Source organism: Tenrec ecaudatus, chromosome 16, assembly GCF_050624435.1.
Source record: "Tenrec ecaudatus isolate mTenEca1 chromosome 16, mTenEca1.hap1, whole genome shotgun sequence".
Classification (NCBI taxonomy): domain Eukaryota; kingdom Metazoa; phylum Chordata; class Mammalia; order Afrosoricida; family Tenrecidae; genus Tenrec; species Tenrec ecaudatus.
Window position 1 is genome coordinate 9,565,767 of NC_134545.1, and position 14,794 is coordinate 9,580,560.

The 14,794-nt window shown below is 50.5% G+C and overlaps 1 protein-coding gene across 6 annotated transcripts in view; it reads left to right on the forward strand.

The window, feature by feature from the left end:
* The window catches only part of CIT (citron rho-interacting serine/threonine kinase), a 196,271-nt gene that overhangs the window by 16,717 nt on the left and 164,760 nt on the right, over nucleotides 1–14,794 (forward strand). For all 6 annotated transcript variants that reach the window (XM_075533368.1, XM_075533372.1, XM_075533371.1 and 3 more), the window contains exons 4-5: nucleotides 1,726–1,901; nucleotides 4,328–4,429. In XM_075533368.1, the coding sequence (XP_075389483.1) occupies nucleotides 1,726–1,901; nucleotides 4,328–4,429 (278 nt within the window). The remainder of the gene's footprint in view (nucleotides 1–1,725; nucleotides 1,902–4,327; nucleotides 4,430–14,794) is intronic.

Sequence of the window (14,794 nt, forward strand, 5' to 3'; positions counted from 1 at the left end):
GAATTATCAATCAAAACTCAAACGCTTGATCTGAAAGGAACTTGGAAAGTGACAGTAAAGAAAGACGGTGCGCCGCCCAGCTTGGTCAGGGCAAGAGGAACACCTGGTGCAGTGCCCGGTTTTCGCCCTGGCTAGAATTCTCCATGGGGGCACGGTCGGTTCTGTCTTTAACAGTGGTCACGATGAATCCTTGCCGAGCCACCCACTGTTCTTGGCTGTTTCCCCCCGGGGGCCACGGGGAGGTGTTTGCAGGATAACTCTCCGGAGTGTGTGACGTGGTCCGTGGGTGGGAAGACTCAGTACAGTGGGCGTCCATCATGCGTGACTTGGATCCAAGTGAATTCATCTCCACCCAGGCAGCAGCGCGCTGCTGAGGGGGTGACAGCAGTGGAAACGGCACTGCGGTTCCCAGCGAGCCCCGCTCCAGGATGGCGGGGTATCAGCTGGCTCGTGCCTTGTTGGGCTCAGGCCCCTCATGGGGTGACCAACTTGCCCCACCGAGTGTGACCCCAAAACGTTACCTCTCAACCCTGGTTTCCAACCACCGAGAGGGGGATGCTTGCCAGCTCCCCACATGCCATGGGGCAGAGGCTCCCAGTGTCCCCGTGTGGGTTGAGGACAGTCTCTCCAGCGGAGGATCCGCCAGCACAGCTTTCAGCATGGCATTTCTCACCTTCGTTTGGTACAGAACCCACGGAACCCACAGGGCCGCCCAGGTTGTTGGTGAGTTGCTACTCGCCCTCCATTCCTTTTTTTTTTAATAACTCGTTGAAATGAAATTCGCATACCATTGACCATTTTTAAAAAGGAACACTTAAGTGTTCCCCATCTCCTGCAGCCAGCCACCTCTGTAGTTCCAGCACACGTGTGTCCCTCCAAAGGAAAGCCCTGGGCCCACGAAGCAGTCTCCCCTCACCAACCTACCGCATCTGTTTGGGCTTGTCATTGGCTGTTGTACATGCAGGGGCACCCAGCCTAGTTCACTTAGGGTGAAGGGTAGGTAGGCTTCCAATCCTCCACCATCCATTCACTGAAGAGCTACCGTTGAGGGACGGGACTTGGATTGAGAATATGATGGTAGACTAAGAAAACAGACACATGTCTAGACCTGGGGTAGGCCAATCCTGAAGAGGCATCACTTGATTCCTTGGACTAAAGCAGTGCCCTCTCCTTCCTCCGCCCTTTATTTAGGACTGCTAGATGTTAAGGTAAGGAAGGCGTCCACATTACTGATCCAACCCTGGGAAGGGAGAACTTGGGCTAGTGAGACCTCCTGAGCGGTCCGAGGGGAATGATCAGGAATGGGCTCTGAAATCCATCGAAAGGGGACTCATGCTGCGGACATCATGGTGTAAACAATTCGGAACTCTCTCAAGTGTCTGATGAAGGAATGGCTGCCCCGCCGCCACCTGAGGAAGAAGACACGCACGGTGTGCGTCTTCCCCCCTGTATTCCGAGTCGATGGGATCCAAGCCTTAGCTACCATGGAAACTGTACTTAGAAATTTCTGGAGCCCTCAATTTTAACGTTTAAAAACAACAACAATAACAAAAAACCGCTTTGGGGCTTATAACGATTCCCAATGGGCTAAGAAAATGACTAAATGTCTTTTGAATGCGAGGGAAGATGGAATGCTCTCCCTCGCTCTCCCTCTCTGCCTTCCTAGTCCTATAAAGGTGCACCTGCTCTTCATTTACCTGGGGGTCACTCCTCCCTTTCTTGCAGACTCCGACATCATAAACGAGCTGCAGGCGCTCCAGCCCTCTGTCAAGGACTTTGAGGTCAGAAGTCTCGTGGGCTGTGGCCACTTTGCCGATGTGCAGGTGGTCCGAGAGAAAGCCAGCGGGAACACCTATGCCATGAAGGTGATGAAGAAGAAGACCTTGATGGCCCAGGAGCAGGTAGGAGCTTTCATGGTGCCACCACGCCCTTTTGCTCTACCAGGTTCCCCCTGGGACTGAGGGGTGGGTGTGGTTTTGACGGGGAGGGAGAAAGGCCTCTTGTGCTTGCTCCTCTCCTCCTCGCCCTGCCATTGGCTAAGCTGGAAGGCCCCCGAGTTCCCCTTGATGGCTTCATCGTACATCGATGATAGTATTTTCTTCCAGAGCCATCCTGGCCTTTTGGCTAATGATTGGGAGCTGCTCTTTCGTGACAGTCAGTTGGGGATTGAGGGATATGCATATCGTAGGGTAAGCCGGCCGGTGTTTGCTTTGGTCCCCACACTCTATGTTTGTGTTGTGGATATGTGTATTTGATGTTAAAGCAGGCCCTCGGAGAAGTTAAATAGAGTTGTGGGTTATGTGGCTGGGCGGCGGTTTATATGAGAGCAGGTGAAAGGTTATCTTTTCAGTTGTGCTATTTTTCTTTCTTTTCAACACAGCTGCCATCTCCTGGCCCCGCAATTCATTTACCGCGTGCCTTGGGAGAGAGCCATCCGCCTCACAGCCCAGAGAGTAATTTATTAGTTAGAGACATTCAAGTGCACATGATGGGCCTGATGAGGGCCCTGGCTCCGTGAGAAGCCTGCAAAAGGAGCTGGAGGCCCCTGGCCGTCACACTCAGGGTTGTAAAAAAAATCCCGGGAAGTGCAGATCCATGAAGTTGACCCGCGACTGCATTACCGAAGGGGAGAGTGATCGGCCGTTTACCGCAGTGCAGTGCGCAGGGCTGTCGTGAGCCAGGGCCGTTAGGACAGGCTCGCAGAGCTGGGAGAGACTAGAACCTGGGCAGAGACGGGCAGCCTGACCACGCCCAGGCACGTACATGGTGCTGCGGGTTTGAACAGGGGCGCTGCCCTGCTGTGTGTTTCTTGTTAGTGGTGTGGTATGCCCACCCCCGGGTTCACTGGTTTACCAGGAGTACTCACGGCCGTGATCCATTACAGTGAAAGGGTACAAAGCCCAAATCGACAAAAGAAAAGGGCACGTGGGTCGAAGCACGGGGAATCCAGGGAGGAGCTGGTTTCCAGTGGGGTCCACGCAGCATGTGCTGAATTCCGCCGGTAGTGCACTGTGGCGACACGTCTGGAGTGTGGTCAGCCAGAGGCCCTCGTTAGTGACTCAGTGCCCAGGGATTTTACTGAGGGCCCTTCACTGAGGCCCAGGCTGCTTTTCAGAGACTCAGTGATGTGATCTGCAGTGAGGCAGGAAATGCGACTGATGTCACACCCACTGCCATTGACTCGGTTCCCATTTGTAGCGACCCTGTAGGCACCGCAGAACTGCTCCTTAAGATTTCTGAAACTGTAAATCCTTCCGGGAGCCAGGAGCCTCATTTTTCCCCCTCGGATCGGCTGGAGGATTTGAGCCCCTTGCAGTAGCGCTTAACAGCCCAGCCCTTAACCCCCGGCACCACTAGGGTTCTGAGCTGCAGCATAGCAGGGAACAGTGGTAGAATGGGGCAAGAACTCAGGAGGGGCGGGTGTGGAAGACGCGCAGGTATTATTGTGAGACTGAAAGAAAGGAAGGTATATTTTCAATTGCTTAAGTTTGGAAAGAATCACAAGTTTACAGACAAGTTGCGAGTATGATGTAAAGAATGTTTTCCCTGAACCATTCACCCACACTTGCCTAACTGGTGCCCCATCCCATGACCTTTGATTACTTCCTACATACTCCCACAGACCCCGACACAGCCATCAAAATTGGGGTTCTTGCAATGACCCATTAAACCGCCAAACCCGGGATGCGGCCATTGAGCTGATTGCAACTCACAGCGACCCTGGAGGACAGGGTAGAAACGGCCGCAAAGGGCTTCCAAGGCTGAGACCACCAACCACATCGTTCTCCCACAAAGCAGCTGGTGGGCTTGAACCACTGACTTTTTGGTTAATAGCCCGCCACTTAACTACTGCACCCTTCATGTAAATTTCAGACCCCACTCAAGCTTCACCAGTTGGGGCTTTCATGTCTGTTAAAATCAACTTTATTCTGTAGAGCAAGAGGTTTGAGGTTCATAGTAAAGTTGCCTGGGCCTCCGTGTCTCCCCCTCCTGGCCATTTGGCAAGGATGCTTCCCTGGTTCTGCTCCCCTTAATTAGGATTGAATCTTTCTGGAAAGCAAGGTGAAGAGGAAGGGCAAGCTTCCAGGTTTAGGGAGGTGAGCTGACTTTAAAGAGAGATGTTAAGTAAATTGTTGGACAGGTAGTACTTGGAGCTGGCAAACTCTGTGAGCAAAGTAGGTGAGTGACGGAGGTTTGTGGAATGTCAGGCTAACTGATGGGTCTTTCTAAACCAGCTCAAAGACAGCAGAAAGGGCATTTCCTAGCCTGCCCCACAATGGCTGGCTCTTTTTATTGTCATATTGTAAAGCATACCTTTTCCCTCCAGGTTTCCTTTTTTGAGGAAGAACGTAGCATACTCTCTCGGAGCACGAGTCCCTGGATCCCCCCATTGCAGTATGCCTTTCAAGACAAAAATAACCTTTATCTGGTAAGCCTCTGCACCCATCGCTCTGAGACTGGTCTAGTGCCGACCTACATGGAGCACACCATCGTCCCGATGAATGTGCTTCCTGCCCACTGGGTCCACAGCACCTCCCCGTTCAGAAAGCTCCTTGTCCCCTTGTTCTGAGTTCTGAAGGGTCAGGGTGACCCACTTAGAAACAGCCCCATTTATTATTGGGGATTGAGCAGTAATGAGAAGTCATTTATTTGGGACTAGTCAGCCATTGCCTTTAGTAGGATCTTGCTTCAGTTTTTAAGCATTGAAATAATTAGGGTTACTTGTTATAAAATAATGTAAATGCTTCTGAAATGGGTAAAAGCAAAGATCAAATTTTCTACCTTTCTAATCCTCTTTTAACAAATGTCCATGGTTATGTTTGTCTTTCTGTCCACCCCCCTCCCCCTGCCCCTGCACCGTGCCACACACACAAAATAGCTCTGTCTACATGTATAACACGGGCATGTGGTTTGTTTTACAAGGATGGCCCCGGGTACTCTCTACTTTGCTTTCGCTTTTTGCTGTTCAAGAATTTATCATGGTTCAACGGGATAAAAAATCTGGAGGAGAAAACAGCCAGGGAGCGGGGGACACATGGGAGAGGGGGAGGCAGGGGAAGGGAAGTGGGGGTTAACACATCCAGGGACAAGGGAACAACAAGTGATCCAAAATTGGTGGCAAGGAGGGTGTAGGAGGCCTGGTAGGGCTTGATCAAGGGCAATGTAACCGAGAGGAATTACTGAAATCCAAATGAATGCTGAGCATGATAGTGGGACAAGAGGAAAGTAAAGGGAAATAGAGGAAAGAACTAGGATGCAAATGGCATGTATAGAGGTTTAAGTACAGGCATGTACACATGTAAATATATTTACATATAACCATGGGGAAATAGATCTATGTGCATATATTTATAGGTTTAGTATTAAGGTAGCAGATGGACATTGGGCATCCACTCAAGTGCTCCCTCAATGCAAGAATACTTTGTTCTATTAAACTGTCATTCCATGATGCTCACCTTTCTGACACGGGGTTTCCTAGGTGGAAAACATGATGGAGCAAGGCCCTTCCTGTGACCCAGGGGCTCGGGTCTTCGGAGTGCCTAGCTTTGTGTTAATAGCCGAGCTTCTTGATGTCTCTAAAGCCTGGCTGCTCCTCAGGTAGCTGGGAGGTCCCATGAAGAAGTAGGTCCAGTTAAGTGAGAGTCAGTCTTAAGATGTATCTTAGAGCTTCTACTATGTATTTTTTTTTAGGAATGTCACTCTTTGTGTTCTGAACTAGAATCGGCAATTTATGTGCCTTGGTTCTGTATGAGGGCCCACAGAGAGGTTAGCCCAGCTCCTGCCCCAGACTCCTGAGAGGATGTTTTTATACCAGGGAGCAAGGGTGGCAACCCTGCACCCACCCCACGCTTCTTTCAGGACGTCTGCATTGTGCCTGTGTGCAGAGAGCTTGAAGCAGTCTCTTCTTGAACACTGCCCTTGAAGCTGTGCTTCCTCGATACCTGGGGTGTGGAGCAGCCCCCCTCTTCACAAGTGACCTCTGTGTTTGCAGGACCACCCATGTGCTAGCACAGCTGTTGCCTACTGAGCCTTTTGCTCGGGCTCCCTGGGTCCTACAGAGCTCCTCTTGTTTCGGCTGTGTTAGCAGGCGGCTTCATTAGCTCTCAGCAACATTCCTTTGAACGAGTCGGACGTTTTGGTCTCTCTCTTCTGTATGTTATTGGTGTTTTGGATATTTTCATTCGAGCTCACCGTGGAAAGCCAGCCGGTGGGGAGGAACTCCGTTTTGGAGGCAGTGCAGAGCACAGGCCGAGGTGGGGCTGGGAAAAGGGCTCTGGGTTTGGGCAAACGTTGCGAGCCCACCCGGTGCTACTCCACCTTGCACGGCAACGTCAGCTCGAATTTCTCGTCCTCTGCAGCTTGAAAGGAAGCGTGTTTGGATGCTTGGGGATTTTCACGCCAGCAGGGTCAGTTTTGTAGAGGCGGCAAGGACGGGCTTTGAGTTTCACAGAAAGGAACTCAGTTGAGGGCTAGCGATCCAGTAACAAGTGACCAACGACTGCTCAGCGTTTCAGCCGATCTGTCGTGGGTCCCACAGTGGCCGCTGAGGGATCCAGATGGGCTCCAGGAGTGACGCTCATTGGTACTTTTCTTTCTTGTTGACTGTCGTTGTCATTGTGCTTGCCTGTTGTGAGACTCAAACGTGTTCCAGGTGCCTTTTGGGAGAGTCATACCGTGGCATCTTGAGAATTCCAACCACCCCAGGGGCACGATTTTGATCACTATCATTTGATCACTGGCTTCGTCTCAGTGGTCACATGGATTTTGCCGCTGTTGACTTACTTCCACTGGAACATGCTTTGTGGATTGGGAACACCTGCTGGCTCCGCCGGCTATCACAAGCTCCTGGCTGCTGGCAGGTTCCTTCTCTTGGGCTCTTGGACTGCGGGACTTCCCTCTGGTCCTTGCCTCTGGCTTCAGCATCCTTAGCTCTGTGATGGTCTTGGTTTTTCCACGTGGCTGGATGGGAATACTTCAAACAGCCATTTCCTGGAGTTCTTGTTGCCTCAGCACGTTTATACCTGGGTGCAGTGACATTTTTACACCCTTCTTTAGTAGCTCAGTGGAGTGTTACTGATGAGATCTTGTAATTATTTCCCTGTCTGCATTCAATTCTCAAGTATCCTGGGACTGTGGAGTAAAATGCTTGCTAAGGATATAGTTTATGTGTAGACATCCAACCTTAATATAGGAATTGAGGTCTAATTCCAAATCTACCATCCCCTGTCTGAATCTTCACTTCTGAAATCCCCAGAGCTCTTGGAAACTTGCTCAAATTCTTTTGTCCCTTATTTGGCAATGAAGCCTGACTTGAAGTGGATGTGTGGCCAAGCCTGACCCACGCTACCTTCCTTCGTTCCCTGTGGTGTGAATACTCAACATATTCTGCTGAAAACGAGAATGCCTTTGTTACTGGGGTGATGCCTCAGACATCACATCTGCCACCAGAGATGTTGACTATTGACCTACTTGGCACTGTAAAGGCCCGAGACACCATGATGCTCACTGACCACGGATAGATTGCTAAGCCCGGGCGATTTAAGGAAACTTACCCTAGGTCAACCTGCTTGTCTGGCTGCTGGAGGTTCATTGGTAATGTGACTGCAATGTAGTTGAAGATAACATTTTAGGTTGGTGAAAAGAAAAAGTAGGATTCCACTTCCAACATTTCCGGTCACCCACGATCCTGTGCTGTCTGCATTGCTGTGCTCATTGCTTGTGTTACTGCCCCTGCCATCGGTCCCGTGCTGTCCCCGGGCTTCTACGCACTGCGGCCAGAGCGATCCCGCTGCCAAAACCCTTCGAGACTCCCTGCTGAAGAAGAACAATTCAGAAGATTAGCTGGGAACCGCAGGGGGCAGCAAGCGATCATGTTCATGGGGCTGGGACAATTCAGACAAGAGGGTGAGAATGACCGTACAACTCAGAGAACATAATCCGTGTCACCGAATTGTATGTGTAGAAACCATTGAATGGGCATATGTTTTGCTGTGCATGTTTTCAACAACAACAAAAACCAACAACACATGTCCCCCTAGGGGGAAAAAAAACACACATGTTCTGGTCCCAGTCCAGTCCATCTGGATCTGTTGTAGCTGGAAGCTTTCTCATGCCTGAGTCACTGAAGGTTCTCATCCAACATGCACGTTCCCAGGGTCTAACACAGCCTTCAGCGTGGATTGCAACTCAGTGGAAAGAAAACAAAAACCCCAAGAGACAGCACCGTGATAAAGGGAGAAAAGATTGACGTTGTCAAGGCTTTCGTTTTGCCCGGATCTACGGTCCGTGCTCGTGGAAGCAGCAGTCCAGGAGCCTAAAGACATATCAAGAAAATCCTCACCAAACGTCTTGCAAACCAAAGTGTTGCAGAGCAAGGATGTCATTCTTAGAAATAAGCTTCGCTTGTCCCAAACCATGCTGTTTTTAACCAACTAATAATATGCATGTAAAAGTTGGACAATGAATAAGGAAGACTCATGAAAATTAGATGCATTTGAACGATGGTGTTGGCAAAGAATCTTGAAAGTATTGTAGGCTGCCCAAAGAACAAACAAATCTGTCTTGAAAGAAGTACAGCCAGGATGCTCCTTAGCGGCAAAGATGGCGAGACTTTGTTTCATGTACTTTGGAGAGAGCAGTCCCGGGAGAAAGACATGGTGCTTGGTAAAGGTCAGTGACAGAGGAAGAGCCTCTGTGAGATGAATTGACTCGCTGGCTGCAACAATGGGTTCAAAGATGGCAATTGTGAGAATGGTACCGATAGGGCTGTGTTTCGTTCTACGATGGCGTAGGATAGGGCAGTGCTTAGTTTTGTGAATCGGAACCCATGGGGACAACACCTAACGGTAAGAACAGCACAGAGGATCAGGGCAGGGTCCAGAAATCTGCATTTTCCACAAGCCCATCAATGACCAATGGAGACACATGCTTTTGAGGAGCCCCGAGCAGGGCCCGGGATTAGCTTCCAGGGAGGGATTGGAACAGGTGCCCAAGTCTCTTTCTACTATTTTCATTTTACATTCATCTGTTTTGCATTAGAGCTTTGCTTGTTTTTTTAATTTAAGAAAAAAACAATTTAATCAGTAGTCAGTACCCTTGGATATAAGTGTATTATCAGCGTTTTAAGTAAGGATTTGGATGTCCAGAAGACTGATCAATAAGCATTGTGCTTGATGAATCAATGAAGATTTAAAAAAGAAAACGACTCTCTCCCTTGCTGCTGCCCTCTGGATGAAGGCTAGCCTTCCAGGCTGACGAGGCTGCTCAGCGAAGCCTCCAGCCTGCCCACTGGCCCTGTGTGGTTACTCTCTGTGTCCCTCCTGACCTGCCTCTGCCGCTTTCTCTTGGAATTCACCTCTGCCTCTTTCTTGTGCCCATTGTTCACTCTTCTCTGCTCCGTGCGCCTGCCTGACTCTGGTCTCCTCCGGAGCTTGGGTCAAATGCCGGGGCACCTAGCAGCCCTTCCTTGACCCTCTGGATCTGGGATGGACACCCCTCTGCTTGTGGACCCATAATGCCTTGCTCTTCCTCTTTGTGAATTTTGGTCTCCTCCCCATAAGGGGAGGTATTATGTCTCTCTTGCTCTCAGTAAGAGAACAAGACCAAGTAAATGTTTAGTCTAAAACCCAGTGGCTGTGGAAGCAATGTGGACCACTGGTGGCCCTCAGCTGTGTCAGAGTAGAATTGTGCTCCGCTGGGCCTTCAATGGCTGATTTCTCAGAAGCCGCTGGCCAGGTCTTTCTTCCACGCCTTCTCCAGGAGACTCACACCTCCACCCTTCCAGCGAGCAGCACAGCTAATTAAGCGTCTGTGCCACCCAGGGGTGCTGGTGAATGCTTAAGAAATAATAATTTCATGGGCGTGTGATTTGCATACTATTTACTTCGTGTGGTAGGGAAATCAGACCGTGTGAACCTGGCGAGTTTTGCTCTCAGCACTGTGCCATTCGAGATGGGCCCAGCGAGATCCCCCAAATGTGAGTGAGTGCCGTGCAAGGGGAGAGAGCCCAGTGGAGGAGTGGGGGTGGGGGTGGCTCCTGAATTTGATTGGTTAAGAAGTTCCCGCCTGCATTTGTGCAGCCGGGAGTGTGGCTGACCATTTCTTAGGGTGTCGCCAATGGCAGCGCCCTCCGAGGCTGTGTCTGGTTCTCTACCATGAGGCGGGTCCCCTCTCCTGGCAGGCAGCCCACAGAATCCGGCCTTCCTTGACCTGGTTCACGATAAAATCTGTTTAGTTCTGTCTAACAGATGTCTTCACCCGTGTCCTTCTGCCGAAGGAGCCGATCTTTACAAAGGAAAACGTGTCTTCCAACGCACCGCGTGCTTTATTGTTGTATCTAAATTCTTTGCGAGCATCTTGGAGCTGGTGCTTTTCGTAACTGCACCTCATCTCAGGCTGACGCCATGGTAGCTCAGTGGTCGGATTCTCGCGTTCCATGTAGGTAGGAGACTTGGGTTCGATTCCTGCCAGTGCATCTCAAGGTGCAGCCACTGTCCATCTGCCAGTGGAGGCTGGTGTGTTGCTATGGTGCTGCCCCTGCTCCGAGCCTGTAATTTGCCTGTGAACCTCCTTCCACTGATGAGATCTTACCAGGCCGCCTCGCTGTTCATTCCACACGGTCTTCCTCAGTTACACAGACACATGTATCCCTGAAGCTGCCGTCACAAAGTGGCTCCAAGCCACCGTCTAGGCCAGGACAGCTATGTCATCATCGTATGTGACCACCATGGGGCCCAGGCTCCTTCCATTTCTGTACTCCCCCTACCCTGCGGGTGTTGTTGTTGTTGGTGTGGTGGAAGTAATCGGTTCACACTTTTGTGCCAGCTAGCTGGCAGGGCAGAGGAGCAGGACTGTGAGCCGGAACTCCGTCCCATAACCTGTCCAGCTTCTCGGAAGGCTAGGAAATGCTCTTTCTGCCTTTGTTTCTGGTTTCTCCTGAAGTCCTTGTCCTATGGAAGAGGGCAGAGCGTATTTGGGAGAGGGAGCAGCTAATAGGCTGCTTCAGAGGTTAAAGCAGCTCTGTGTGTAGCTAGGGAAAGGCAGGGTTGTGGTTCTCAGGCAGGGCCCCAGTGCCCGTACACACTCATATTCTTCCCACCGAGGGGAGCCACCCGCTGCGGTTTTGCTTGGTCTCTTTCTGCTTTCTCTCTTCCTCTGGGCCCACAGTTTCCTGGCCCAGCTTTCCTTCCTGCATCAGAAAAATCTGCCTGTGGATTCTTTGTGGACCTGTGTGAACCCCAGCCTTTCCTTCACTGGGGGTCTGGAGAGAGCTAATGAGTAGCACTTTGTTGCATTGTTTAGCAAAATACGGTATGCTAGTTTTGACAGTGAGGTGTGAGGTCTTTGTGAGCTCTCCGATAAGACGTTCTGTTTTCAGGTCTGTCTTGAAACTTTCCTGTGCGCTCCTGTGTGCTGCTTCAGTCAGACGCCAGACTTGGGAGCCGCCGGCCACCGGCCAGGGCGTGCTGAGGAAAATGATGGTCTCATTTTTTTACTGCCCCTCGTGTGGTCTCCCTGGAGTCGTTGGTCTTTTCGGCGTCCATGTTCTCATCAGTGAAATGAGGTAGTAATGCCTCTTACTGACCTCAGTTCGCTTGCTCAGGGTGTCGTCTGGGGGGAGTTCTCTATGCCTTCGAAAGCGCTGTTTTGTCTCATTGCCCTTTAAGGTGTCCTATTTCAAGAGAGTGTTTTTGGAGTCACAATTTTGTCACATTGTCTGATTGAGTCTCACCTCTAGGGCTTCTGATCCTGTGGATCTGGGACCCAAGAATTTGCTTCTCCAGCACGTTCCCAGGTGATGCTCCTGCTTGTGGTCCGGGGGCCACATGTTGACAGTTGTGGGTGGTTTTCTGGTAGCATTCTTGCCTTCCATGTGGGATCCCCGGGTTTGGCCCCCGACCAGTGCTGCTCAAGCCCAGCTCCCATGTGTCCGTCAGTGGAGGCTTGTATGCTGCTCCTACGATGCTAAACAGGTTTCAGGGGAGCTTCCAGACTAAGACAAGCTAGGAAGAAAGGCCTGGCGATCTTCCAGAAACCAGCCAGTGGAAACCCCCTAGATCGCAAAAGCTGGGTCCCGTTGTGGGAGGGTTTGCCATGAATCCGGCCCACCTGCATGGCGGCTGAGAGCACCAACAATAGCTATAGCTAGTCTGGCCGTTTCTCCCATGGGCCCCGCCAGTAACTGTGCACATGTCTAGGATCCCTTTCCTTAAGCCTCCAGGTGCCTCGCTGTTCCTTGTTTATCTCCCTAAAACTTGCCCCTCTACCTTTGCAGCACCTGCTTCCTTAATGACTGCCCTCAGCTGCTTCCTACCACCCACGCCTCTGGCTGATCCCAGGGCCCATAAGGATTTTTTTAGTGGCTGGATGCATCAGGCGAGTTGAGTGTTTTTGTTAGGATGAAGGACCTCCTCTCATTGCCTCTGGGCCACTTGGTCCTTCAGGAGGGATCATTTTTGGGGATCACACTGCAGAGAGGATTCCTCTCCTCCTCTCCGACGCCAACGGCCAGCAACCCCGGACGGGCTAGATACTGACACCCAGAGCATCACGGTGGTTTGATGACGTCTTCTGGTCAGAGTACAAGCCCTCCGGGGGCTGTTTCTGAGATTGGCACACTGCAGTGGGGCTGCAACTCCCCTGCTCATGCACCTCAGATGCATACACGCATGCATACACGGACCCCTCCCCCCGCGCTTGTCCTTCATTGCAAACCCAGCGTAGCTGATAGAAACTACCATCCCAGAACATAGATGCAAACTCTGGCAGCGAAGCAGCCGTTCCCCCCGACCGAGCCCGTGTAGGATGCGCCCTTTAATTAGCATCTGCAGCTGCTGCCATCAGAAGGGATTGTCTCTGTTGGCCTGAAAGTCTTTGCTTTAAAAGACCAAGTCCAGGAGTGCTCCCAGCCAGGCCCGACTGTCAGCTGCCCTGCTTTTCCTGCCCTCCCCAGTGATGCTGCCCAGGGTAGGGCTCATTCGCAGAGTGGCTCTGGTCCCTGGACCTGCCCTTCTGGTTACCGGGCCTTGGTGGTGAATGCCCTTGGGTGGCTTGCAGCTGTTGACTGTGTGCCAGGAAGCTCCTCCCATCCTTGCCAGGACAGAGGTGTATGGGCTCAGCGTAGGTGGACTGGTTACTTCCAAGCCCATTGTTGTCCATGGCCGTGGAAGCAGCAGAGGTGATGGCTGTAGTCGAGTCCAGTGCTGTGTGGGGCACCACATTGTAGAAGCTGCATTCGGCTGCACCTGGGAGCCAGGTTGGCTCCACACCCTCGTCAGTGGTGTTGGGTGACCTGCATTGTGAGAATCACTCGAATGGGGCTTTGAAAATGCTGCCTAAGTGGAGCGTGATCTGCGAAGTCTATGTAAGGACCCTTTCCCTCAAGTCAACCTTGAAAAAAGGCCTGGCAGTCCGCTTCTATAGCTTGTTAGTTAGGTGCCGTTGAGTTCTTTTTACCACCATGCGGCAGAGTAGAACTGCCTGTTCCATAGGGTTTTCTTGGCTGTGTGCTCTTTTTAAAAATTTATTTAAACATTTTATTAGGGGCTCATACAACTCTTATCACAGTCCATACATAGACATACATCAATTGTTTAAAACACATCCGGATGTACATTCTTTGCCCTAATCATTTTCTTTTTTTTCTCCTCTTTTCTTTTTTTACATTTTATTAGGGACTCATACAACTCTTATCACAATTCATACATATACATACATCAATTGTATAAAGCACATCCATACATTCCCTGCCCCAATCATTCTCAAAGCATTTGCTCTCTACTTAAGCCCTTTGCATCAGGTCCTCTTTTTTTTTCCCCTCCCTCCCTGTTCCCCCCTCCCTCATGTGCCCTTGGTAATTTATACATCGTTATTTTGTCATATCTTGCCCTATCCGGAGTCTTCCCACCACCTTCTCTGCCGTCCCTCTCCCAGGGAGGAGGTCACATGTGGATCCTTGTAATCAGTTCCCCCTTTCCAACCCACTCACCCTTTACTCTCCCAGTATCGCCCCTCACACCCCTGGTCCTGAAGGTATCATGGCTGTGTGATCTTTACACTACTTAGTCGCTTGGCTGCTAACCCACAGGTTGGTGGTTCAAACCCACCCAGCTGTGACAGGGGTCCACTTCCATCATTTGGTAGGTGCTGTTGGCAGTGTCTTATTCTCTTGTATTTGGGTCGCCATGGGTCAGAGTTGACCTGGTGGCAGCTAGCAAAGACCACCTTGGTCCATGTAGGTGGGTCAAGTTTGGTTAATGTCTTTAATAAGGACTCAGTCTATTTCGAAGTCTGTCATCTTGGCCACATGTGTGGGACATGCTATTGTGATGTTTGTTGTCTTCTCAGTCGAGCCTGGTTTTGAAGAGTGATGAAGCCAACAGAAAGGTCACTTGCCTCAGAAAAGCCTAACATAGTCTGGATGGGAGGTTTTTAGCTCCGGACAGTGGTCTTTGGTATAGCAGCAGGGGACATAGAATTTGGACTTTTTAAGAGGTGTTTCTTATTTTCTGACTGTTCCACTGATCATTACAGATAGGATCTCTAAGGGTAGTTACTGACTCTTATTAAGTCGTGGTCAGTTTCTGGGCTCTTCAAAGTATGCTTTTGATTTTCTCAGCCTTAAATTTATAAGTCGCTCCATTGTTTCACATTGTTAATTGAACCAGATTAGAAAATTTATAACTTCAGTGTGTCATCATAAATACGCATTGTTCTTATTTTAAGACATTTCCATTCTAAAAGCATGGGGTGCTTCTCTTATTCTCTGTGAATTTCTTTTTTTTCGTGATGCTTA